General features: G+C 38.7%; 2 protein-coding genes and 1 long non-coding RNA gene across 5 annotated transcripts in view; 1 reads left to right on the top strand and 2 right to left on the bottom strand.

Annotated features, from left to right (window-relative positions):
- Window positions 1-21,601, bottom strand: part of LOC117302997 (target of rapamycin complex 2 subunit MAPKAP1-like) — a 54,218-nt gene extending 32,617 nt beyond the window's left edge. The window contains exons 1-2 of one of the 3 annotated variants that reach the window (XM_033787022.1): window positions 21,517-21,601; window positions 16,282-16,887 (exon numbers count right to left, since the gene is read on the bottom strand). In XM_033787022.1, coding sequence (XP_033642913.1) covers window positions 16,282-16,471 — 190 coding nt within the window. In that variant the 5' untranslated portion in view covers window positions 16,472-16,887; window positions 21,517-21,601. Of the gene's footprint in view, window positions 1-16,281; window positions 16,888-18,244; window positions 18,329-18,495; window positions 18,568-21,516 lie in introns of those variants that run through there. The other 2 variants (XM_033787020.1, XM_033787021.1) reach the window with 2 other exon arrangements.
- LOC117302998 lies at window positions 4,778-8,206 on the bottom strand. The gene is made up of 4 exons (XR_004520477.1): window positions 7,974-8,206; window positions 7,516-7,625; window positions 7,106-7,174; window positions 4,778-5,950 (listed from the first exon to the last, which is right to left on the bottom strand). It is a non-coding gene; the product is annotated as an uncharacterized LOC117302998 (long non-coding RNA).
- Window positions 21,602-21,860: 259 nt separating the features above from the next.
- LOC117303310 (pre-B-cell leukemia transcription factor 2-like) lies at window positions 21,861-23,695 on the top strand. Its single transcript, XM_033787477.1, has 3 exons — window positions 21,861-22,183; window positions 22,626-22,699; window positions 23,640-23,695. The coding sequence occupies exons 1-3, from the start codon at window positions 21,885-21,887 to the stop codon at window positions 23,693-23,695; spliced, it is 429 nt and encodes a 142-aa protein (XP_033643368.1). The 5' UTR covers window positions 21,861-21,884.
- Window positions 23,696-26,481: the final 2,786 nt, after the last annotated feature.

The raw sequence follows: 26,481 nt of genomic DNA, 5'->3' as shown, positions 1-26,481 counted from the left end.
ATTTTTTTGGGGGAGGTAAAATTTTCCACTTCCTCCGGTAAACACGGACAGTCCAAGGTACAGCGGTGTTTCACTATGTAATCCATTAGCATAGTTTGGATGCGTGTTTGTATTAAGAAAAGAAGGGACCCAGTTTTTGTTGTGTGTGGGATTTTCTTGGAGAGAAGAAACTTGGGTGTCGTCGCTTACAGCTTATCCATCATGGGGCAGAAGCCGCACGAGCGAAAGTTGTTCATTAATTAATGGCACCAGTTGCCGGCTGTTTTGCCCTGATGATGTTTGCCGATTGATCTCTGCATTCTCATAGAGCCGAGGGGGTAAAGTACTTCTCTTAAGGTCCAGTCAATAATCTTGGAGACAAGAAATTGGATAACTCATTCAAGGGGCGAGTGGTGAAAGATTCTAGTGAGTAGTGACCGTCGAGAATCAAGTGAGATTTAATGCCGCTCAAGCGAGGTAACCCCAATTTTTTATTCTGGATCTGGATATGTATTCTCAACGCTCTTGTTAGAGCCAAACGGGAAGAGAAGAAACTTCAGTTTGGAAGGAAAAACCAACGCAGTCAAGTAAGGACTGAAAAACCAATCCGCACAGGGGTCCCAGAGGTGGAAAGCGAGGCAAGACACCATTACACCAATCTGACCGCATTCAAAACTGGAGATGAGCTGTGATTGGTTACCTCAATACCTGAACTCATCTATCTATTGGCCGATGGCTTCACACAACCCATTGAGCTCACCAAAGGGATCTTCATTCAATGGTTGATCTCTGGTGTTAAGCCCACTTCATACTTCCTGCTAATGCGAATGGGATACACAAATTTGCAACAAATAATTCGCAGCAGTTGAGTTCGGTTCAATTTCTGCGGAACATTTGCTGCGAGGGCAGCCCTGTGATCGCATTTGCATTCACAGGAAGTATGGACCGGGCTTAAGACACTGACAACAAGTCTAAGAGGGGTGTCGTATTACTGGGCTAGTACAATGACACTTAAAAGGTGGTCGCAGCCCTTTTGGGCAATTTGAATCCCTCTTTATATAAACGAGAATGATTCTTTAAAATGTGCGGGAAAAACATATCTCTTCTTTATCTTGACTCGCGTAGAACATTTACAGAAACTCTTCAGAAATGTCAGACTTTGTCCTTTGTTTTGAACATCACTCGATCAGTAAAAATTTATTGTGACCCAGATATATTGTCCTTCTTTATACCCAGTGGATTGCCACCCCTCGGAATTAATTACTCTCCATGCAGGTGGTGCTACTATGGGGATTCTATCACAAGTTACACACACCACCAGCCATTCTCATCCATCCCATGCCACACAGAAAAATGGTTTCACTCAAATTGTATATGGAGTCCACTCCCTTCCCACTCAAACGATTGTCCGTATCGAAAGTCACACGAATCAGAGCCCTGGAACAGCGCTTGATCCAACACGGTTCAAGCCGGCCTGGTGAAATTCACACCACGGCAGGCAAACAGCTGTAACGGGAGACACCCGACATGTGCGCTGCGGCCGTTGTTTGGCCCAGGAGAGAGGCCTATCATAAGCCTTGTTCCTTGCTCTTCTTTCTGTGAGGCTAATTTGTAAGGTGATCCCATGGCTGATCTTGCCCGTGTTCACCCTATCTCATCAGACGTGCTGCAACTTCTTGTCATGCTCATCAACGATGATGAGAATTTTTTTCCTTTTTTCGCTCTTGCAACAAATTAAAAAAAAGGGGGGTTGGAGAAGCTGACACATTTGGGGGGAGCGCCAAGAGCACTGACAAAACTGCAAAGTGAAAAAGAGGTGTGAGGCAACGAGAAAATAAAGTAATTTGGGGTTTGTCACCGGCCCACATAATTTAACAGTGATAATTAGTCTCTTCCATGACTCTGCATCTTGCGCATTTTTATCAAATTTCAAGAAACTTTCAAGAAACAGTGTCAAAGTAATATTTACAAAAACTAGTTAATTGCCCGACGTTCCGACCCTGGCAGAGTCTTTCTCTAAACTCCTATAATAACTTTAAGGAATGAACTAATGTGGCTTCAGTTTTAAGTTCGAAGTCTCTCAAGCTGTTGTTTGATTTTTTTCAGTTCACCCAGAAACCACAACAAATTGGCCGTACTTTTTGTACACAAATCCATCATATTTGATGAAGTACAAGCCTGTATACATTCGTCAGACAAAACGTGTGTAAAGAAAAGCGTAATAAGATGGATAAAGGGTGTAATCATACTCAAGAGAATTGGGAAGGTTGTAACCATTGCATGACCAAATATTTTTCTGATTTCACAGTCCCCCGACCTTGAATCTCCAGGACCTACACACTGTTACAATTTACGCTAAGGAAATGAAGAAATGAGGTTGGCATGGGCTTCACCAAATCGCGTTAGTGCACGGCACCCAGAGATGAGTCAAACTGGGACTTGGCTATCCGTGATTTTTTATTATACAGACCAGATGATCGCGCAGAGCCGTGCGACAACGCTCTGTTCTCGCTACCTGAGTTCGTATGTGGATCATGCTTGACCTATATTACAGTCCAGGGACAAGTTTCATTGAGCTGCTTAAGCATGAAAAGCAGTTCAGCACAAACAAAACTATGCTTACCAGAATTAGGTTACCAGCGAGACTACTACGTCACATGTACCATCTTTGATTGGTACCCTGCTTAGTTTTGCTAAGCACAATTTTCTGCTTAAGCAGCCCTATGAAATTCGGCCGAGGGGAGTTTGGGGGATTGGTGAGGAAACTCTGCACTGAATCTTTACAGATCAAAAGTGTGGCGAAGGGGAAAAGGGGAGGCTTTAGAGAAATCTTATCAAGGTGATAAACTTTAATGTAACATCAGGCGAGTGAGAAGAGAAGTGCAAGAGTGCTTTACACAGTGAAGTGATTTTAGGACCAAGGAACATATGGTTTGGATACTGGTGGATTACATAGGAACTTCATTCTTTGCAAAGCTTCGTAGTCCAACCAGAAGTAGAAATACAGAGTAGTTGCATTTGATTGAATCAGATTCGTACTTCCTGAATTGGTCTACGAGGGCGTGTATAAAAAAAGTGTAGAAGCCAGTAAGGGGTATACCCGTGTATCATGTGGAGCTACGTTTTGAAGTATGAGACCTATTCCTATAAAGCACCATGTAATGGTTTACAAGGTGATCTTGTGCAATATGCTACCAAAAACAATCCAACCAGGAACACATAGGCGAAACCCTTCTCTTTTCGATAAGTGCACTGCCGTCGATTTCACAAAACTCTTCCTAACTTAAGACTAATCTTAGGACTTAGGACGAGTCCCAACCCTGCACTGTAGTATGCGGACCTTAAGATTAATCCTAAGTTAAGACGAGTCCTAACTCTTTGTGAAATCGACCCCTGGGTTCTTTTACATGCGTTACACAGTGGGACCACTGGCTTTAAAGGCCGGGTACAGGTCTGGTTTTTACTAACAAAACAGTTGCTGGCAGTGTAAGCACTTAATGTAAGCCACCATATACATAAACTGACAAACCTGTAGAAGTTTGAGATCGATCAGCCATCTGGGTCCCGAGAAAATAGTGAAAAACCGATTACACATTTTGCATGAAATCATTGAATAGCCACGCACGGTCCAGGCTTGCAAATTTCCCTGTATAGATTTTTGAATATCGCCCTCATGCGTCTCAGCGCCGTTGGTACACTCATTCCCATTCAGGCTTTAGGGCGGAGGTGGCCGGCCGTTTGCGGTCGTCTACTGAAAGGCCACTGAAGGGTCATCCGCATATATAATGAGCTCTTTCACGTACGGCCATGCAACTGCACGTCGTGTGTGTGTGGAAATGTGTATGTATTGCAAACTGCGTGTAGGTGTACGTGTATAGACCATGTTACCCTTGTACAGTCAGTCGGATGCATGACCGTTATCAATAAATAATAAGCTTGGAGAACATGTTTTCAAAAATTCATTTCGGGAAAATAAAACACTGTAACGAAAAAAAAACATCACACAACGAAGCGATAATGTTTTATTGTACCTAGAAAATTAATAACACGATTTTTTGTGCTAAAAATACAGAAATATGAGACCAAAAGCATCACGGATTTTGAGAAGAAATAAGGGTCTCCGTAAAAGTCATTTTCATAATATTTAACTAAGTTGGGCAGAATAATTTTCCTTAATGAGTGTTAGATACACTATTCATCTAGTATTTTACTATGTTCGTTTTTCCTAAGGAAACCCAAAACAGTCAAAAACCTTTACAGAATATGTCTTCGTCAGCGTAATCGTTTGAATCAAAATGTCCAGCATGGCTAAAAAATGAGAGCCCGATTGTGATTGGTCAGACTGTACTACGTTGCCTTCTTGACTAATCAGCTGCTGCGTAAGAAAACGCTAGGCAAGTTGATTGTGTGCGGCTTCCTACTTACTACGAGAAATCTGAAAGCTGTGTTTGGTAAACAGTGAGGTACCAGACTATTTAGCGTCTCGTGGTTTCGTTGTGAAGAAAAACTTGTACCCCATTGCCAGTCAGCTACTTTGTTTTTCTTACATTTGGTCTCACAAACTTTTCACTTTAACTTTTCACTCAACAAATAACAATTTTAAAGCATTTTTCAGATGCTAAAAAAATCTCATTGGTTTATACTCTTATTTCAGATGCACTATTTTCTTGTAAGGCATCACCGTCACGAGCCCAATCCCACATATTCATTTATTTGTTTATTTATTTGCACCTCTTGTGGGGGTTCAGTAGTCAAATTAATAGTTTTTAATACCAACAAAATGAAAACTCTGTCACACTTTTTCCTGTTTTATGGAAACATTTATTTGTTTTCGGTTTCTTCTTTCAGCAGCATGAATGTCTCACACAGTTACCAACATTTCCATGTACACACAATTATATAAAACAGAAAAAATACAATTATATAAAAGATTTACACACAAGTATTGTGGCAGTACAATTAAAAGTAATTGCAGGGACACCCAAGTAATTAGGAGACCTGTTAATTACCCAAGTTAAAATACTTTCCACTTGATACTTATTTTCTTGCTTTTTGTAGTATCACATCCAACTTGTAATACAACTGTTAGGACATTTTGGAATGTTTAGTATTGCATAAAATAAGTTAAATATTAATAATGAAAACCCTGTAAAGCAATCATATGAACATTGCTTTTTACCTTCAAGGTACATTTTTGTATTACACAGAATCGGTAAGGATACAAAAATGTTGCTTTATTTCAGTTTTGACAATGAAATTCATACCAGAGACATTCTTTTCTGTGAAAAACTTCCCTCTGAAATTAAGTCATGTTCGACAAAACTGAATCTGAAAACCTCAAGAAAAAAGAAAAAAGGCATTAGCTGATCCCATCACATTCACTACTACTATTTTGTCAGCTCTACCAATCCTGTATAGTACCTTAAACACAAAAATCAGACACCTAAGTCCATGTACCTTGCTATAATAAATAACAAATAACATTAAGGGACACAGATTGGTTTTTGTCTATGTGACAGCCAAACCAAATTTTAAAAAATATCACCATAATATGTTCACATAAACATCGAGTTCATCAATGTTTAGCGCTACCAACCACATATCTGGCAACAGCGGAACGATTCATACATGAATCAAATTGTTTCTCAGCTTCACATATTTTCTGATGACCAATTGTCCAAACCATATCATTTCGAAAATAATCTTTTCTCAAAACTATCAACAGCTGCAGTGTTTCCTACAAAGTATCAAGTAACTTTTTTATGGTCATTATTTGTTGAAGTATTTACATATCTATGACACTACATTTCAAGGAAAATTTTTCCGATTTTGCAAGAAATATGTTGCTCCTGGCTGGGTTACAACATCAGGAAGAAACCAGTCACTGTTTAAGTTCCTCGGCAAGTACCTCGTGAAGGAATCGCCCAATACTTTAACTTGAAAAAACGGTAGGTCATCAAGAGTGCTAGGCCTGAAATTGGAGGGAAATAGAAACAATAAGATAAATTTTCATTTTACTAAACTGTTGTTTTAACCAAGCCACATTAGAAAAAAGAAAAAACTAACCTTTTCTCCCCAACCAAACTTACCATGATTCAATTTTCTTCAAACAAATTTACAATACAAAATAAGCATGACCGGGGCCTAATTTCATGGCTCTGCTTACCGCAGTATTTTGTGCTTGCGATCACCATTACTTCACTTACTGTGCAAGCGCAGAATTTTTGCGCTAGCGGTGTAAGCGAATAATGACTAGTATTTTAGTAACGTCGAGTACACGCGTGCACATGCAAAAATTCACTGTTAACCTGTTAAATACGCTTGACATACGCGCAGAATTCCCTGCTTAAGTAAGCGCTGACTCTTTGCTTACGTTACGGTAAGCAGAGCCATGAAATTGGGCCCAGATACGAGCCAAAAATTTCATAAAATCTAAGTAAACTACTGTCTGATCTGATAAAACTGAACGCTGAAATTTACTTGCATTTTTACACATCAATTTCAATAAAAAAGAAAACAAAGAAGGCTTAATCAGATTGGAGTACCTCGAGGTGAATTACTGAAACAAACTCTGACTAAAAAGGCTTTAAGTAGTGACATCTTTCATCATAAGACTGCGGCAAAACAAAACAAAAATCAGTTACATGTATGTTTTCTTTTTTATTTATTTGTTTTCACCTAAAAAAGCTACTTTCAACATGCATAAATTGTTTAAAGTGCACAAAACATTGTTCTACCTAAAGTATTGTAAAGCCCGGTTCATACTTCCTGGGAATGCGAATGCGAAGCGAATGTTGACGTCACAAATTCGCAACAAATATTCGCGGAAGTTGGCCTGTGCTCGACTCTTGCAAATATTCGCAGCGAAAACGGAGTTGTGACGTCAAATTCACGCCATAGTCGCTTCGCTTTCGCATTCGTAGGAAGTTTAACGTACTCTAGCACTAGCAGGATGGCTGTTAGAAAAAGGTCAAGATTAATTTCAACTGAAAAATGTCAGCCATTTTTTGTTTTTAGGTGGCCACTTTAGGAAGAAATAAAACTATTTTAAAAATTGCAAAGATTAATTTATTAGTCAATTTTATTATCTTTGCAATGCAAAAACAGAGAAGCATACTGAACTTACAATCCAGAGGAAATCGAGTCACTGTCTTCAAAGAATTCATCTTAACCGTTGGTAGTTCCCACAGGGTTGCTGAAAAAGAGAAAGCCACACCAATAAATTTCTTTAAAAAACTTTTTTTATAGTCTCGTCTTGTCATGTTAGATGCCTTGCAAATAAACTGCATTTACTCTGCCACATAACTATCTTTTGTTTTCCTTTTGTGATTGAGCTTTCACCTCAACCATCACATAACCTTTTAAAATAAATCAACACCTTTGAGTTTGACTTGTGTTTGATGAACCACCCTCGATAACCAATTAAAAAACATTCCTGGTTTCATCCATTTGATAGAGAAAATGTTTATCACAACTTGTTTTTTTGATACAAACATTACTTATCTTGGAAAGTCTAACACAAATCTGATAACTTACATTTTAATTAAAACAGAGGGAAGGGTTTGTTGTTCATGGAACTCCTTATCCACAGGTGTTGAAACAGCATGGTAGAGTAGGCCTATCTAGATGCACTGCCACCACTAGGACTAAAATGTAGGAATAAAAAAATAGCTTATTTTCAGTGACTGACTGAACAAATTCACAGAGACAGAGGCCAGTCTCAGTTTTTGTCTGGCTTTTTTTTCAAGGCCCTAAAATTTTAACAAGGTGAAAGAGAAATAATTTCGTAAAACTGTCAAAATCATGAGTTCACAGAGATTTCAGAGTGCTTTTGACGTAGCTAAACTGTGACCAACGATACTATATTATTAGTGGTATCGTTGGAATGCCACACGAAGATTTGACGGTGAAGATTTTCTTATTGAAAAAAAAAAAAAAAAATCAGATGATGAAATGACAAGTTTGTTGGATTCTAAATTAAACAAAATACTCACTTCATTGGGCTTGAACTGGCCATAGTGCTGGTCTCAGGCATGACTTAGCTTACGTGTGTGTGTTCGTGCGTGTGTCTAGAGCAGCAACGTGGCCAACTCATCGACGTGAATAACACTACAACCTCATATGCTTGGCTCATCTCCACGGAGGGTTAATTTGGTGCGCTTTGCGCGGCGAGATCGATCATCCTTGAGAACGACGTTTGCTGCGAACCAGTAACCGACCGTTCGCGAATTATTTACGCGTGCCGAATTGAGAAAACAACATAACTATTATTGGTCGTGTGAGGGCAGTATCTACGAAATTGATTCAAAAAATTAATAAAACGCTACCGGAGCGATAAAGTCCGATCGGAAAATTACTTTTCTTTCTTTCTCATCAAATATGGCATTATGGACGGAAATATTTCAAGGGATGTTTTCTACTATCATTATCATTAGACCGTGTAAGTATTATGTAAATCTGTGATCTTAGGAATTTTTTACGAGGTTTTTTCTTACCAATTCTGTACCCCCCCTTTAAGTCCCATCCGAAGGATGAAGCAACGGAAAGTGGCTTCCTTATGGACACAAGTGTCTTGACTGGGACTCAAACCCACACTTTGCTGAACAGAAACACCAGAGTTTGAGTTCGGTGCTCTTAACCACTCGGCCATGACGCTATCACAAGGGGAGGGGGTACATTGCGTGTGGTCTTGTGTACTTCCAGGACCTGCCCACTCATTACACAGTAATTAACCTTTAATAGGTTATGATGATACAGCAAAAACTATGAACACCTGTAAGACACTAGAGACACAGGTGCAAAAAAACGAGTCTTCATCAACATCCAACAATATTATATTAACTCCAGAACAAAACCACAATCTTACTGTAAATTGAAGGTAGTTAAGAATTCTGAAGTGGAACGTTGCGGCGGGAAGGCCAGACTAAATGGAAAACATTATACCTCTTTAGCTGCCGCTAATTTATTTTCAGTGTCTAGATGATAGTTTTATTTAATTGAGTGCTAAGCAATTTGGCCTTTTAATGAAATTTGCCGAGCGGCCTTCGGACACAAAGCATTTACATCATCAGTATAGAAAGACGAGTTACAAAAGGGCAACTTTCTGTAAATTGTTACTTCTTGAAGTAACAAGTAACAGATCAATTCTATGGATACTCGCGGAACATTGACTACACCAATCAGAATCCATGGGGTTTCTTATTATCAGATGTGACAATTTAAGATATATTTTTATAACAAACCTTTTCTACATAAAATCACTTCAATTATTCAGGAACAAATTTTTGAATTCTTGCAGTTGAGTCTTCAAAGACTTCATGCCTGAAGCCCCTGTTTAGGCATCTGCAAGCACAAAAATTGGTGCAAAATTGTAGTTTTTCTTTCATTATTCTCTCTAGTCTTTGACATTTTACCAAAGGTGTCCAGTGATTTTAATGTGTACAATGTAAGTATCACACAAAAAAAACCATTTGATACCATTAGACTTGAGAAGTCCCTCCTCCTCTTAATACGGTCCAGATATTTAAATACTGTGTCATGACCACAGACACATCATGCCCTTCATATTAATATTAGCTCCCTTGACATTGTATGCACTGTAATGCGCAAAATCTTTCTAAAATCCCCGACGCAAAAAAAAAAGGTGGCTATTTATGTGTGTAACTGTTACACTTGATCACCGTGTAGCCTGGCACTAGACATTGTCAAGCCCCAAGCAAGTTAAGACCCAAAGCAGATGTTATGTTGTATACGGATTTCTAGGCTATTTTTCTTTCATCCCGAGAGGACTTGTGTAACTCTTTGGTGAATGAGCATAAACTCCAATATCTTTGTTAACGGAGTCAGAGTTTTTTTCTTTCTTTTTGGCAGCCCCCTTTGGGGTGATCCTCATAATGTGTAATGTGTGCCTTACTATTATTCTTAATTTCCAACAGCTTGCTAAATTGGATTCGAGTGTTGATCCAAACCTCCACGGTCCATATGCCATCTGCCAGCTAAATACATAATGTGTTTCAGTAGCAAGTCCCTGTGCACATTATTTGTCAGCCGTTTTATAAGCATACTCCATTGCAGCGTTTCTTTTTTTTGGTCAGTGTTTTTTCCTCTTCTTCTCTCCTCTGTTTTGAATTGGGTAGGCGTGATCCATCTTAACTGTCTTGTCATTTTGGTAAATATACATCAACAACGTCTCTCTTTTTCTCTAGCTGTCCCTACATGTCTCCTCCATCTTCCACCCCTCCCACTTAAGCTTCTGTTGAAATGTGGTATCGTTTTAACGCAACCATCTGCAGCTTGAGCAAATTTGACTTTCCCTTGTTCTGACTGATTGATGCCAACCTCTCCATCGCTAATATCCAAACAAAGTCATTTTATTGGACTTTAAAGATGACATCCTTGTTTTCATTGGGCCCAGATTTGAACCACTGAAGCAATACTCGGTGGGAAAAATCAGAAACATGTCCCGTCATCGAGCTGACAGTGGGATCGCTCACTTTCTCAGCAGTCTAACAACTGAGATTGGTTCTTCATTTTAAAATAAAAAACAGTGTTTGGTCATCTATCCTTAGTACCCCACTTACTGTGTTTGTACTCTGAGCCGCCTAAATGGATCAAAACACAGGATGGAGGAATTAAACATAGCGATAACAATCCAGAGAAATGAAGTGTTTTTTTCCGACCTCTTACGGTTCGTAATAAATTATTCATTATCTCGTGAAGACAAGTGACCACAAACAAACTGGCATGGCTTCTTAGCACTCTCTTTCTCTCTCTTAAGTCCATAAGGGCGTCTGCCTTCCAATGTTGGTCTATTAAATGAACTCCCTTTAAGCTTCCTTGTCCAGTGTGCTCGTCGTCAGCTAATACAGACTACTTATTCAAAGTGCACGATTGTTGTCAATCCACCTACAATCCTGGCCAAAATGCTTGGGCAACCCATTCGCAACACGACTATAAACATTCTCTCCCCCGACCCTCCCACTCAATGTTGAGGGAGTGCAGATCGTGAAATGAGAACCAACATTAAAAGGGGGTACTGGGCCTTGGTGCAGCCCCAATGAGGTGTTCGATTCCTGGTCATGGCATGTGTGTCTGCAATTCACACTACATGTATCCACTAGCACACCAGCTTTTGCATGGGGCAGATAAGCCACACTCCAGAATAACTTAAAGGCAGTTGACACTATTGGTAACTACTCAAAATAATTATCAGCATAAAACCTCAATTGATAACGAGTAATGGGGAGAGGTTGATAGTATAAAACATTGTGAGAAATGGCTCCCTCTGAAATGACGTAGTTTTTGAGAAAGAAGTATTTTTCCACGAATTTGATTTCGAGACCTCAAGTTTAGAACTTGAGGTCTCGAAATCAACCATCTAAACGCACACAACTTCGTGTGACAAGGGTGTTTTTTTTCTTCATTATTATCTTGCAACTTGACCAATTGAGCTCAAATTTTCACAGGTTTGTTATTTTATGCATATGTTGAGATACACCAACTGTGAAGGCTAGTCTTTGAAAATTACCAATAGTGTCCACTGTCTTTAAAAACTTTGAGCTGAACAAGAACAGTCCGGGCATGTTTACTGACTCTTCATCATAACCCGCTGATATCTAATCAACCCACCCAGATATCAGTTTGGGAATTGCTCATCTGGACTCGGCTCGAAATCCAAATTCATAAACTTATGTATTGTCGTATGAAAAAAAGAGCATATTTGCCATGAGATGTAGTGACGAAAAGAGTGTGAAATTTTGTTTGTAATGAAATGATTGACAAGTGTATTTGACGAACAAGTTCATTGGGCGATATGAAGTACAATTCTTAACAGCTAATCAATTTTTTCGAGAACAATCTCTGTGAGACATTATTATCTCTGGTTTTTGAGTAAATATCTTGACTGAAAACCTTTTCCGTTGAAGTGAGTTCTCCGAGGAGAGTACAGATTAACTGCAACCCATGTTTGTTTCCTTTTCCATCGGAAAAAATTGGGAATTATCTTCTCCCGTTTCTTGAGAGAAGAAAATGTCATGCCCTGAAGCAAGACAAATAATCAGACATCCATCCATGGGCACAAATATTAAAAGCGAGCTATTGTTCAACAAATATGCACCAATGGCGACACAGAGTGATAGAAGGTCATAGATGACTGCTTCAATAAATGTTTCATGCTAAGCTATGATATCAAACCTATATTAAAAAGCATAAGCGTAAACTTTTAGACACTGCTTGCTACCAATATCACCAACAACTATAGGAAAAAAAACATGACATCCATCAAATATCTATAACCACTATCACCAACACTCACATCACCACACATAAATACCACTGTCACCTTCAACAGTAACCATAACCATATTATTTGGTTTTACCCTTACACCAATGTGTGTGAGCACAGTTTTGAGACAAGTTTTTCTACCTAATGCCTTTTCTTAGAGGGGCTCAACTTGTCAAAATTTTGGTATTAGTCTTCGAGTAAAGCCAGGTTCATACTTCCTGCGAATGCGAATGCGAATGCGATTCAACTTTGCAGTTCAACTTTGCTCAACTCACTTGCGAATATCGTTGCGAAAGGAGAGTTGTGACGTCCCATTTACGTCAAATTCGCTTCGCATTCGCAGAAAGTATGAACCGGTCTTAAGACTCTGCTAGGGTTGAAACATCAGGCCATTTACAATTTTTTTGCATTTATACCACAGGTCGTTTTGGTTGGTAAGCAGTTTGCAACAGCTAATTCTATTTTCTCAATTATCGTATTGTCCAAAGAATTAAAAGAATTCAAATACAACAGCGTAATTACCAAAAAAAAAAAAAAAAAAAAAACACATTTCTACCGCCAACATCAGCAATAATTATTACCACCATTAAAAACAGCCTGAGAGTCATTTGAGATTCATGACAAGAACTCCAGTTACAACTCCAGTGTCATAGTTGTACTTAATATCAACACCCAGACATTTCTCAAATTACATTCTCTAAAACAAAAACCTAATTCAAATTAATTGTTTGTGATATCAAATTTTAAGACATGTACTTGAAATAAAAAAATATACACATAAATATTTACTGCTTACAATATCATATTATTGTTTTTGCTCTAATATAACACATGTATTTATGGCTTTTTCATTTACTCATTGTTATTCCCACAACAAGTATTAAGAGAAAAACATATAGAATGCTCCATGTTGCACAGTGTGGCTTTTAAAACCAAGAAGATGAACACCAAGAAGGCAATATTCTGCTTTGGCCAGACATCCACAAATTTGGATCCAGAATGCCTCCCGGTTTTGAAAAATCATGGAGGGAACCCTGTTTGCAGAAACATATTTTCTCAAAATATTTATTAGCATAAAACCTTACTTGGTAATGAGTAATGGGGAGAGGTTGATAGTATAAAACATTGTGAGAAACGGCTCCCTCTGAATTAACGTAGTTTTCGAGAAAGAAGTAATTTTCATAGAATTTGATTTTGAAACCTCAGAATTAGATTTTGAGGTCTCGAAATCAAGCATCTGAAGGCACACAACTTCGTGTGACAAGGGTGTTTTTTCTTTCATTATTATCTCCCAACTTCGATGACCAATTGAGTTCAAATTTTCACAGGTTTGTTATTTTATACATATATTGTTGAGTTACACCAGATGAGAAGAATGGTCTTTGACAATTTTAGTGTCCAGTGTCTGTTAGGTTGATTTTTTACCAATTAATCCATATTATATTCTGTGAGAGGCAGAAAGGACCACTGCACTGGTAGTTCGGCTGGTAACCTTATTTTGGTAAGCATAATTTTGTTGTGCTTAGCTCCTTTTTTGTGCTTAAGCAGCTCTCTGAAATTGGGTTAATAATTGGACAGCAATGAAGCAGTGTGTCATGGAATCAGCATTTCCCTTTAATGGCGCTTCACCAACAAACATCTCTCTACATTCATCCTTTCTGTGAACATGAGGCCCTCAAGCGGTTAATTGCAAACTGGAGTCCAAGCTTGGCATAAATAAGCTCCCCAGGAATACCTCATATCAAATTGGAAACTGGCAAACTTCAGTGTTAAAACTTACACTAGTTTATAATTTTTTCAATACCAAAGGGAGCTAATTTAGACTGTCCACTCAATTTAACCATGTTAGATTTGTTTAAAATTATACCTCGTACTTGTACATAATTCAATTTTCTAAAATTTTCTCTGGTTCATTTTCAGCAGCATTGAGCTCGGGAAATTCAGCATTGCCAAATGTATACCATAACTTTTCAGACAAAGTAGGACAATTGTTCAGGAGTTTACTAAACCGGATCACATCTGATCAATTGATTTTTGCAAGGCAAAAATGGGCAGTTCCCAATCGGCAACTCTATGAGGAAAATAAAAGTTTGTACCTCAACCTTTACAAAGGGCAACAAGACAATGACCAGGGGCGGGAAGACAATGACCAGGGGCGGGGAGGCAATTGCCCACATTGCCTCTGTGAAGGATCAGTCCTAATTACACAGAATCTTACATTGACATTTGAAGAAAGGTTGTATTCATTTATGATCTCGTAAAAAAAATCTTGTTTTGTTTACACTGGTTGCTGAGGCCCTTACATTTAACTTGCAGCGAAACTGCGAGTGTAGAATGTGAAACTTGACATTTAGGAACACAGTGAACAATAAGCCGGGTATAGCATTAGGAGTTCATAGGTCTGGGTGTTGAGTCGGGTATCGGACTGGGTTAGATTTAGAAAGATCCTTTGTAAACATCCCCGGAGGGTTAAAGGGAGTGTCCACTGTTGGAGAAATGCATCCAGTTTTTAACCACGGCAAGGCAGAAATGTAACTGGCTATTGAAGAAAGCATATAAAAAAAGCTTAAAACGCTTAAATACTTTTAAAACATTTGGAAAAGAGATTTTTGGTGGGTCAGAAAAAAGTTATAATTTGAGAAGTAAAAATGAAACATTTTGGGTTCTGATTTGAAGTGGAAAAGTTGCATACTTTGCTCAAGGAATCCTAGTTGTCAAAATACCTAAATGTGCAATACGGGTGAATGTACCATTCCGCTAGTACCCATTGATTCAGACCATGTCACTTTGTTTACAAAAATGAGTGACCATACATTTTTGCCATTTTCTGTTAGAAAAAAAACTACACTGGTCATTTGATAAACTTTAAATTTGTATCCCAATTTATACAATTGTAAAAAAAAAAACCTAAAAAAAAAAAACCAGCTGAACAATTTTTGAGATGTGCCCTCTTTCTTCTAATCAAATTGTTGATAAAATTGTGCAGAGCAGTTTTCCTTAAATGACAGTCTTCATGTTGTTTTTCCAAAGAGCTGTATACAAATCAATGACAGCTGGATGTCCAGGCTCTGTGGCTCTTTTGTGGACACATGACGTCACCGGATGGTAAATATATATTACTATGTTTTGCTGTTACAAATTAATTAGTTTTGTAAGGCAATCGTGCACAGCAGGAATGTATACACATGTGGAATTGTTTTTTCAAGATAAGTAGATGTTTAACCCTCGTAATACAACGGCCTTTTGCGAGACCAGTTTGCAGACATCTAGATTGCGCCGGGTAGTAGGCCTTGGCGACTAGTGAAGCTTAATACTTGACTAGTCATGCCTCAAATAGTTGCGACTTTTACACTAGTCGCGACTAACTTTTAACTCCCAAGGTTCATTGTGGCATATTGTTTGCTGCAGGCGCAATAGTAAAATTCACGCTGAAAGGAATGAAGGATTGTTTCACTGCTGTCTAATTGTGTTTCATAAGTAAATTATGTTGTCATGAACAGTCGTGTGCGACACAATTGGTGCGCCAAACAGGAAGTCCAACTATTTTTGTAGTAGTCGTGGTGACTACCGAGTAGTTGAAAAACAGTAGTCACGACTCGATTAAGCAATCAAATGTCCCGACTTCGACCCTAGTTGCTCAGGCTTACTTGGTAGGTCTTCAATGGTTTAAAGGCCAGTTTCTTGCATAGTTCATGCACCTTAAAGCGGAGACTTAGGCTGCCAGTCTAGGTAGGCTTACAGCGCGGAGCTTTTCCATTATGGACTTTTTAACGGCCCTATAATCTATTATTTAATTACAGGGACTGCGTGAAACTCTTCCGCGAAATCTTTCGGCCGCCACATGTAAGTTTAACATCATGGTCGAGGTAAGTTGACAGGGAGGTCAGTTTACCACGCGTCCCCATTGGATCTAATTGTTGTGGTACTTTAACCCCTAAACAAGTCCAAAGGGAACACAGTTTTATTAAAGTAAACCATTAGTAAGAGAAGTATTGAACACAGTTTTGCAAGCTACATACCTTGGTCAGGGTCTGCGCTGTAATACTGTGACCAGGGTTTCTTCCTCCGTTCTAGGGCTTCCTGTTTCCGCTCCTTCCAGTCCAAGTCCTCATTCATGATGGCCATCTCACACATTCCTGTGTCATCGCTAGTGATGAATGAATGACGGAGGTGCGAGATAATAAACGCTGGATCGTCAAGAAGAGCCATCTTGATAAATGATGGCAGGCAGGAACAACTTCCTTCTTTTAAAACAGCATGAGTGAATTTTCCCCCTCGGTAATCGTGTCACTCTTTTTGTTGACGCCCTTATGCTCTAGAAAGAGTTGGTCAAGATTATGCGAAATTCTTTTGACACATCAGAGGGCATGAAAGGCATTGGAAGTTGTCTTCAGTTTTCGTGTCTTGTTTTAATGCTGAGTAACAATACCAAGTGTGCCTGTGATTGTAAAGTTGCTGTTTTAGTAGTCAATAACAACTAGATGGTTTCCAAACTCCTCAGGAATCAATCTTGAGGGAAGTGGAGAGAGTTGATATGAACCCGGTACCCTACCTCCACAGATACCATTACACCTTATACTGAATGGAAATGATGAGCGAAGAGTCACTTTGTTCAAAGATGAAATCTGAAGAAGAAAAAAAAGACATCCATTTTATTATTATTTGTTTTTCAATTCAACATGTGGAAAATTTGAACTCAATTCAGAGCATGAGGTTTTGAAATGTGTAGAATTTAATAAGTAATTTTCTCCTGAAAACAACAGAGTATTGTTTGAAACGTCAAGACCACACCAGCTCTTTTCAGAGCTAACACTCCCACAAAAGAGATTTGAACATGGTGGTTCCCGCATGTTTACTATTTATTTATAGTTTCCTTCTAATTTTGTATTTAATTGAGGGTTTTCAAATTCTGCAGGGGAAAAAATCAATCCAGTATAAAACACAATGAAATCATGAACAGGTGTTCTTTTCTTATTCCCCCCAAAAATATAATGAGGTTACAGTTGAATTGTGAAACATTTAATGACAACCTTTTCCCCCCTTAGGGCATTTTCATTTCTTTTGTAATCGCACATGAGAATGCTGGTACAGATCTTTAAACCGCAATAGGCACGATATTAAATTCAGTAGTTTAAAATAATTCATTGTGTGATTCAGAGTGCAATGATTTATAACTAAAAAAGAGATTCTAAAAGTGATGTAACTGGTTAAACTTTGCTACCATAGACCTTAGCGTAAAGACTTGCGCTTTAGGCGTGGAATGAGGTTCCAGCATATACCTACCGGTAATTCAACAGTTAGTGCTTGCGCAATGGCTTTTAGCGAAAAGGTCTATGGGCAGTGTCATATCGACATCTCTCGTGACAAACCCTTACTACATTTAGGAGCACTGAAAACCACCACTGATTGGCTCACAAAAAAGCACTTGTCGGGCGCGTGCACATTTGTAAAAATGCATGTATTTCGATACAAAACACTTTTGAAAATATGAGGTTTTAGGCCTATGTGGTCACTCTAACGGAACTGCATACGTGTAAACATAAACCGACCAAGCAATTACTAAAAAGTTAAACGTACCTAGCTAGCCACACAAAATACCCTGGACTCCCTCGCCAGCTTGTCCAGCGCATTTGGCAAAATGTACCCTACTTTCATTCAACAAATTTCAGCAATATTTCCCTTTGGTCTTCAGCTAAACTCATTTACCAAATTCACAATATATCACTCAGTCTCAAACTCTAGAGTAATCAGTAAAAGCAATTGAACATTTTAATCAATAAACAAGTAAATGCTTCTTCTTTTGACTTTCTTTTTTAAATTTTTTATTTTATTATTTTAGTCATATTATAAGAGGAGTTGTGCTGCTTATAGTTATTAATATTTTGATTTTGACATTAGTCAGTTTTTCTGGTGAAAATATCCTTGAGAATCGGAACTGGTTTGCTCTTCCAGCAAATTATAGCATTTAATTTGTTTACATACTTTGCTTTGCATCATCAACATTGAACATGGTCATCGATGATGGGTGGGCTTGCCGAGAAAATTCAGAAAGAAAATCCCCGATCCAGTCTATCCACGATCGTCAACAAAGAGTAGCAGTAAAAATGCATCTAACGTAACTCTTGTGTTTACCAAATCACATTAAATCATTCAGCTATTAAGTGTGTTAACGACAACACAATAATACGATTATTGTAAATAAATTTTAGCGAAACAATGTTTTCATGACCTACCGTAAGCTGCCATTTTGCATCCCAGCATGCACCATCTAATTAATAATGCAGAAGAGCTAGTCCATTTAATGCTGGGGGGATTTTATTTTTACTCTGTCGGTGATGCGCTCGTATGACCATCGTACCACCTTCCATGGCCGTTCAGTGGTTGTGCCTGCTCTAGCCAGGACGGTGGGAACTTTATGAAAAATATTCCTATCGAGAAAATATGTTTTGACTTATGCCTTCGAAGCGACAAGTTGGTAAAAAGCCAACTGGATCGATGAAGCGCAACTGTTTCCTTAAAGAGAAAACTCAGTTGTCTCCGAAATATGTGATAACTTCGTTTGTAAACATTCTTAAATGTTATTGAGTTGGAACTTGTACCTTTAACATTTTGATAACTTGTGTACTTATTCTTTTCCAGATTCAAGTTGGGTCTGGATGCATTATTAAGCGTTCAAACAAGAACTTTGATATAAAACTTTGATATAAAACTCAACAGCGTTTGGAACAAGATTAAATTTTGTGGGATTTTTCTTGCAACCAACTTGGGTGAAACAATCTACTGCAGGTGGATCAGTCGGAATAAACTAAGAGTTGATCATGTCACTTGTCATATAATTTCGTTATATTTAATTAATCGAACCATTCATAGGTTTGTGCATTTTTGTCGGCCTAATTTGCGGAGGAGGAGGGGCGTGGTAACTGGGCGGGGCCCCATCCCTCTCCATGGTTACGCTATACCAGGGACAGGTGAGCGAGTGTCTACTATTGATACCCCATCCGAAGAGGAAGTAGTTGTCCAAAGTAACCTGTGTTGTGAAATTTTTTTAATAAAAAAAATTGTTTAATTTTACCCCCTCCTCCATCCCCTCCCGATCACGCGCACTCTGTATTTCTTAGAGTTGACAATATTGCTAGTCATTGCTTTTTCCCGGCTGGCTTCGGCGCCTTGTAGTGTTCATAATAATAGTGCATGAAAACTGTCACCCAACCACAAAACAACGATGGAAAGTGAGTCTCACAGACCGCCTAACAACACCTAATCTAAGGATTTCATTTTAGTCTATATTTGTATATTTTACTAAGTCTTTTCTTCCCCCTTCTTCTAAACCTCAAAGCCGTACATTACGTGCTGTAGGTCTAATACCTATGATTCCTGCCCACGTAGGAAGAGACGGATCATGTACTATGTTTGACTCGACAGTTCGAAGGAGACCTACCTTCCGGCAAAGATGCACACAGTGCTCCGGTACAGCTTACACCATCTTACATTAACTAATTATAACTAACATGCTCGTGCTCACATGAACAGAGAACAAACAATACAAACTAAAGTAAGAAGTGAGAGAAAAACGAAAACTAAAAAAAACTGACTTTTCGAATTTCAATTATTGACACAATATTACATCGTCTCACAAAAACATATTTGTGCTCACATGGAGCAGAGAAGAAATCAAAACAGTAGTAACACGTGAGACAACTAACGAAACAAAAACCCACACAAAACACTGGCTGTTTTCAATTATTGACACATGTTTTGCTGTTATTTTCCTAAATTATGTAGACCTCACGACTTTGTCCATTTTGTGAACAAGTCAATAACTAAAAACAGCATTAACGGATATTTTGCATTGCGGTTGCGAAGAAAAAGGGATACCACATCACACTGGATGTATTAGTTTCACGCCAATGTACTCACGGTTCCGAATTCAGGAGAAAATTTGTCAGTAAATATCTCAAACTTGAGCTCTGAAGAACAAAATTGCTCACACCAAATATTTAGGCTTTATTTGTATCCGAATTTACGCAAAGGGAAGTCTGCTGTGTAATGATCTGTTAATTGTTACGGAGATTTCTAAAGTCATGATAATACATCAATGTATGCCGGGTTAAACTAAACTTAGAAATCATTGGTGGAGATGCAATGTAAGGGCCTACTTAATGCCATTGGACACTTTCGGTAAACAGTATTAACCAAGGCCCACACTTCGTGTATCACAACTTACATATAAAATAACAAACCTGTGAAAAATTTAGGCTCAATCGGTCTTCGGAGTCGGGAGAACATAGCGGGAAACCCACCCTTATTTTCGCACGTTTCGCCGTGTCATGACATGTGTTTAAAATAAATCCGTAATTCTCGATATCGGGAATTGATAATTGTTTTAATGTTTTCTCAAAAAGTAAAACATTTCATGGAATAATATTTCAAGAGAAGTCTTTCACCATTACCTTCTGTAAACCCTGTAAGTTATTTGTAAATCTGTGAACTTTAAAAAAAAATTCTGTTCCGAAAGTGTCCAATGGCTTTGATAGTAATTTTGACGTTGCATTTAATAGATGGAAATTTGCATCGGGGATAAAGAATATTAGTTTCGGTGTTACCCAATTTACACTAGTGTGTGTTAGCACAGTATATTCAGTACTTTCCCGAGCTCTGTGAACAAAATCACAGGCATTTTATTTTGGGTGGGATTTGAACCCACAATTAACCGACCCTTTTAAAAATGAACTTAATTCAAAGAAACATTTCTTTCAACTTCAAGCACCGAGGGAACAACTTCCTTATAATTATCAAATGTGGTTGTAGTTTTTTGCTATTGAAACACAAAATATTCGCGGCTTGAATTCAATTGCTTTAATGTCTCATTGAATGTTATTCCGATGGCACTGAATTTAATTGAACGGTGGGACCTAACGGTACAGACAAATGATTTTCCAGTCATATCTATTAATTAGCCATTACTAATTTTTATCTTATAGGCAAATCAGGGTCCCGTGAATCCACATTATGCAGGATGGACGTCTCAACTTTGTAATAGGGGTGTTGCTATGTCACGCAACGGGGTGGTGAGTTTGTTTAATTTCATGCAGCGTTACTCTAATTATGTTGTACATTTCCTGACTGATGCAGCACAATGATAAGTTCCCATATCAAACCTAACTTTGTGATCCTGAGGACAGTTGTTGGTGTTTTAAAGGACAAAATATTCTGCGACTTCATCCCTCCGCGAAGCGAGTGGCAATTGACTTTACCTCCTACAGAATAGAGCTTCACGTGGTCGTCAGTGGCAACCGTCATTTACGTATTAGGGCGGGGCATGACGGCTTGGGTTTTGACACGTCTGCAGATTTGAGTGGCATTTGTGGCCGTCAAGCCGTGTTCATCCCACCTCCACACATCACAGCAGAATAAAAACATTTCATCAGCTCCTTTCTTTACTAGGTTTACGTCCGTACATTGTGAATCCCCTGTTCATCCACGTGCTTGAGCTGTCAACCTAAAGAATCCACAAAATCTCGGCGCTGAAACCGATTGAGCAAGACGGGTCCGACGTGAGTCGTGTATGGTGCTACGATTCGTAACGTAGCCAGTGTTTTCCCTTCTCGTTCTTTTTTGGGACATGGACGATCAACAAAGGTCCCTAATGCAACACCAGGGAGCCCTAGTGCCTAGTATGCACTCCGTATCGGCGGGCCATGTGGTTCATTCGCCCCATCACCAACAATCCATGGCGAGCTTGGCGAACCTCCACCATGGCATGCAACCGCCACCCGTAACCAGCCACGGCACGGTGGACCAACAGCAGGGCCAACATGCCGAGCACTCGCACTCTCAGGAGGCGAGAAAGCAGGAAATCGGAGATATTCTACAGCAAATCATGACCATAACTGATCAGAGTTTAGACGAAGCCCAGGCAAGGTGAGTGTCATTTTACAATACCATGTAAACGAGAATCCATTGCACTGGGTTTGTGTGTCCATAATGAATGTTGTCGTTTTGGTTGTGTATTCTTTCGTGTGTCGTGTAGTTGCTGTGCGTGTTACATGTCGCAGTTGACAACTCAAGTTCAAGGGAGATCATGTAACCTTAGCCGGTGCAACTTGAGGAGCAGAAAGCAGTCCCGATTCCCATGTTTTTCTGTGTCTTCTCCCACCACCATGGATACCCACAATGTCCCAGCGATCATGAAGCGAGCTGAGCGAGCAATGTTGTGGTTGTGCACGGCACACCATGTCGCGGTGTGTAGACTTCCAGTCTTCGCTCCGCTAAACCCCCCTGTCGTCCTTCCGGATTTCTCGCTGGCCTACGATGATTTATCCTCCTCCTAACTCGCCATGTCACCTCTCTCATTCACCCACAGAAAACACGCACTCAACTGTCATCGGATGAAGCCTGCTTTATTCAGCGTGCTTTGCGAAATCAAGGAAAAGACAGGTAAGTTTGTCTACGGACTAAGTTTATTCCCCGTCCATGACTGGTATTTTTGTACCATCATATCACCGTAGGCCGTGCGACCCCGCACCAGCTTTGGCCGCCGATGGCCGGTCACTTTGGCTTGATCACGCGGGCCAAACTTCAGTTTTAAACGCATAGTCAACCCTTCCTATCAAATGTTTTTAACAGTCGACATAACAGAAATACTACAGATTTGTTGTCATGTGTGCCATTAATGATACAGGATTGTCGTCAATCCATCAGTTTTGCACGTTGTCAGTTTTCTTGTTGTTGAGATTGATAACTGTATGGTTTTACTTGTCACTTTTGAAAACGCGCGCTTCGTGAACGGGAACACGTACGGACATTCCCGCGGTTAAATTTTTTGTTTTGAGTTCTTCTTTTTGAGTTCTTCATTTTCATTGCATATTATTTACTATCAACTCGAAATATTTTTGTGGTTACTTATTACTTTTAAAATTAAAGTGAGAATATAGATTTTTTGTTTGTTTTTCTTCTTCTTTTTCCAATCGTTTGCAGCCCATGATAATTTATTGTCCGTACGCAATTTTCTCCCTCCAAGTTCCAGTAACTATTTGGGGTGCGATATAACTCTTGTTTGATAATTTACACTTCAATGGCTTTGATGATGATCTGTTACACGATCTATTACCAATAGTAAAGCCAATGTAATATGCATCAGTTCCTATTGTCTTGAGCATTTAGCTGGTTTTATTGTGATAAGATTTTGCGCTTGAACGGCCATTTTGCGGTTTCGCGAAGGGGAACAATGCCCTTATAAAACCTCATCATTAAGTCAAGTTTAACAAAAGGCTGAAATTTATTCAGTAGCTAGCTCCATTAAAACGTCTAGATAGAATTCTCTCTTTTTTTCCTGAGTGACATAAGCCCTTTTTGTTTTGTTGTTGTAATTTTCCAGGAAACACGTTCGGAAATAGAAGTATTACTTTGAAATATAATTTTGATACAATGTAGCAATAACTTCGAAACAATGTATCAAAATGTGAGTTTGGGCTGCTACTGTGCACTGCTTTTGACGCTCTCTAGTGTGGTATTTTTAAAAACTCATCATGTAAATAATAGTAAACAAAGCCCTAAAAATAAAACTTTCTGTCCTTTCAAATCCTACTTCTCTGTCCTTTATTTTATTTGTAGAAACATTTAGAAGATAAATGAGGGAATGAAATGTGTGTGTGATGTTGGTTGTTGTTTTACAATGCCTTCCAATAAATATTTTTTTTGAAGAAAGGGTCAATTTGAACGAGTTTATAAAACTTTTGCATTTTCAAAAGGTAAAATTTCAACAAAAACGTAAGATTTTAGCTAAAATTAACAGCATTATTGGGGAAGCTTACAGTAGTGTATCAAATGAACGGGACAATCTGAAACAGGAAACAAATTGTAGAAACCTAATGTTCAAAACTGTTCCAACTCAAACGGTGTTGGTGTGTGCATGGTGTGTGGAAAACGTCAGTGAAATATTATAGTAATACAAGTGTTGTGTTTCAATAGTACCAAATAGATCACCAATATTCATATTGAGTATTGTTTCTTAACAGTATTTTACCAAATTATTACTACTCAACACCACGACTTGATAATCGTCAAATGCTGACGAAGTGCTAAAAGATGCCAGCCTAGTCCTCGTGGTGTAATTTTATCGACAGCCACTCATACTGTGAATGCTATGTGATTCATACTCCCCATACTGGAGTGCCAGTACTTGTTAACGTTTCTACCGTTTGTGCATATATCTGTCTGCTATTCAGGGCACACACACACTCAGGCAAGTCACACACAACAAAATGTATCCATAGTATTGTATTGGTGAGCACTTCAGTGCTATATTATGCCCATTGAGTGTCGGCTTTGTACATAAAAAATCATGCCCACATGGCTACAGATTTTCACAGCAGCAAAGTTGAAAATCACGAGAGGCATTAAGGCAAAAGCACAGACCGAGCGAGCTCTGCCGACAACCATTATGGCCTGAGCACTACTGACGGCCTCACCGCCTCCATGTCGGGTCAAATGAGGACAGTGTTTGCACAGCAAACCGATATAATTTTAAGGCGGTCTGTATTTATGCAGACTTCATCCTGACATAATACATACATGTGGAAGCGTACACATTGATTGTGACCGTTCGGCCAGCATCTGTTGCCAGGCATTGCTTGATGTAACAGATTAACTTCACCGGCTCTGTACTTGTGCTACCGATAACAAAACAAAAATCTACCCTTTTTCTTTATCTATTTAGATGGGCTTGACTCAATCGGTTGTATTTTGATCCCAGTTTGGGCTGTGTAAGACACACACAAGAGGCCTTTGAGTGCATACCAAACAAGGCTTGCTTTTTTTTGAAAGAATGTTCCGATTTTTATCTTGTTCTATGGTTGCAGGGCACGGAGTATTGTTGTCGAAACCGTTGAATTGTACAATGGAATGAATAGGCATGGCCCAATCGGTAGTTAACCATTTGAAAAATGAAGAGGGAAACGTTGTTGATCATTTTCAGTTTAGATTCAACATAAAAAAGGAAGATTACAAAATATAACTTAACAAAACTTGATTCGGTTTTTTTGAAAATATCTTCCAAAATAAGTTGTATTCACTTGAACATTTAAAAACAAAATTTGCAAAACATTGTTTTTTTTTGTTTTTATTTTTTTTTTATTTTTATATTATATGTACTGAGAGTGGGACTGCCAACTTCTTGTGATGCACAATGGTCTGTTAATAGGTTTTTGTGGAAGCAAGTTTTTTTTATTCATACTTCAGAATTGATGTCCTTTTACTGGTGAAATTTGTTCATTCTAGTTCCACCACATTGGTTCATCACGTACATATTATAACAGGAAGCCTCTCCATCCTTAATCCATAAATAATCTGGGGATTAGACAGAATGGATTAAGCAACAGTTAATCCTGAACTGGGTAGTGTTGAGCATTTTCTTTGTGAAAGGATTGCAATAATGATGATCACTTTGCTAATACATCCTGTTACATGTGTGAAATGAAGTTCCATTTTATCTGTACATTTTTTATCAACCTTCATCATACTGATTCAAAGCTGTTTTTTGGCAGAAAGTTACGTTTAAAAATATTGGTTCAAATTATTGCTTGTGACCTGTGAGATCAGCAATAGATGTTTGTTGCGTATGCAACAAAAAAGGCTAATATTTTCTGGAAAAGGGTGTACCCCCTTTAATTTGACTTGTAACTTAAGATCTTTATTTGTTCAACTTCTTAGTAAAAAATTAGAACCATAACTCTAAAACCTTTGAAAGCTGCAACTTTGAGGGATTGAACCACGTTTTGTAGTAATCTTAGGCCGTGTCCGAATCGGCGACTTCGGCTACAGCTACGTCTAGATCAGCGCGTCTACCAGTGTTGAAGAATAGGCAGACGCGCGCGATCTAGCCGTAGCTGTAGCCGAAGTCGCCGTTTCGGACACGGCCTTAGTCTCTGTTATAAAGTGCTTTTTAAAATTGCTCAAAGATCATCAACTTAATAGTAAACTCAATTGTGACTTTTGGTCACTGAGTGACTTTATTGTGGCCGTGAATATTTTGTTTCCGTGATTGTAGAGTCACCACAACGTGTGATCCAGCATTTGTGACCTGCATAACTTCCCATTTTCTTTTTCGAGATTGAAACGTATTAAACTTTAACTTCATTGGGAATTTATGATGCAAAACATGTGCAGGGAGCGCTCTCTTGCCATCAGGCGGGTGCTGCTACTCAAAAACATGCAGTTCC

The sequence above is a fragment of the Asterias rubens genome, chromosome 19, assembly GCF_902459465.1.
Source record: "Asterias rubens chromosome 19, eAstRub1.3, whole genome shotgun sequence".
NCBI lineage: Eukaryota > Metazoa > Echinodermata > Asteroidea > Forcipulatida > Asteriidae > Asterias > Asterias rubens.
This window is presented reverse-complemented; position numbering and strand designations above follow the sequence as displayed.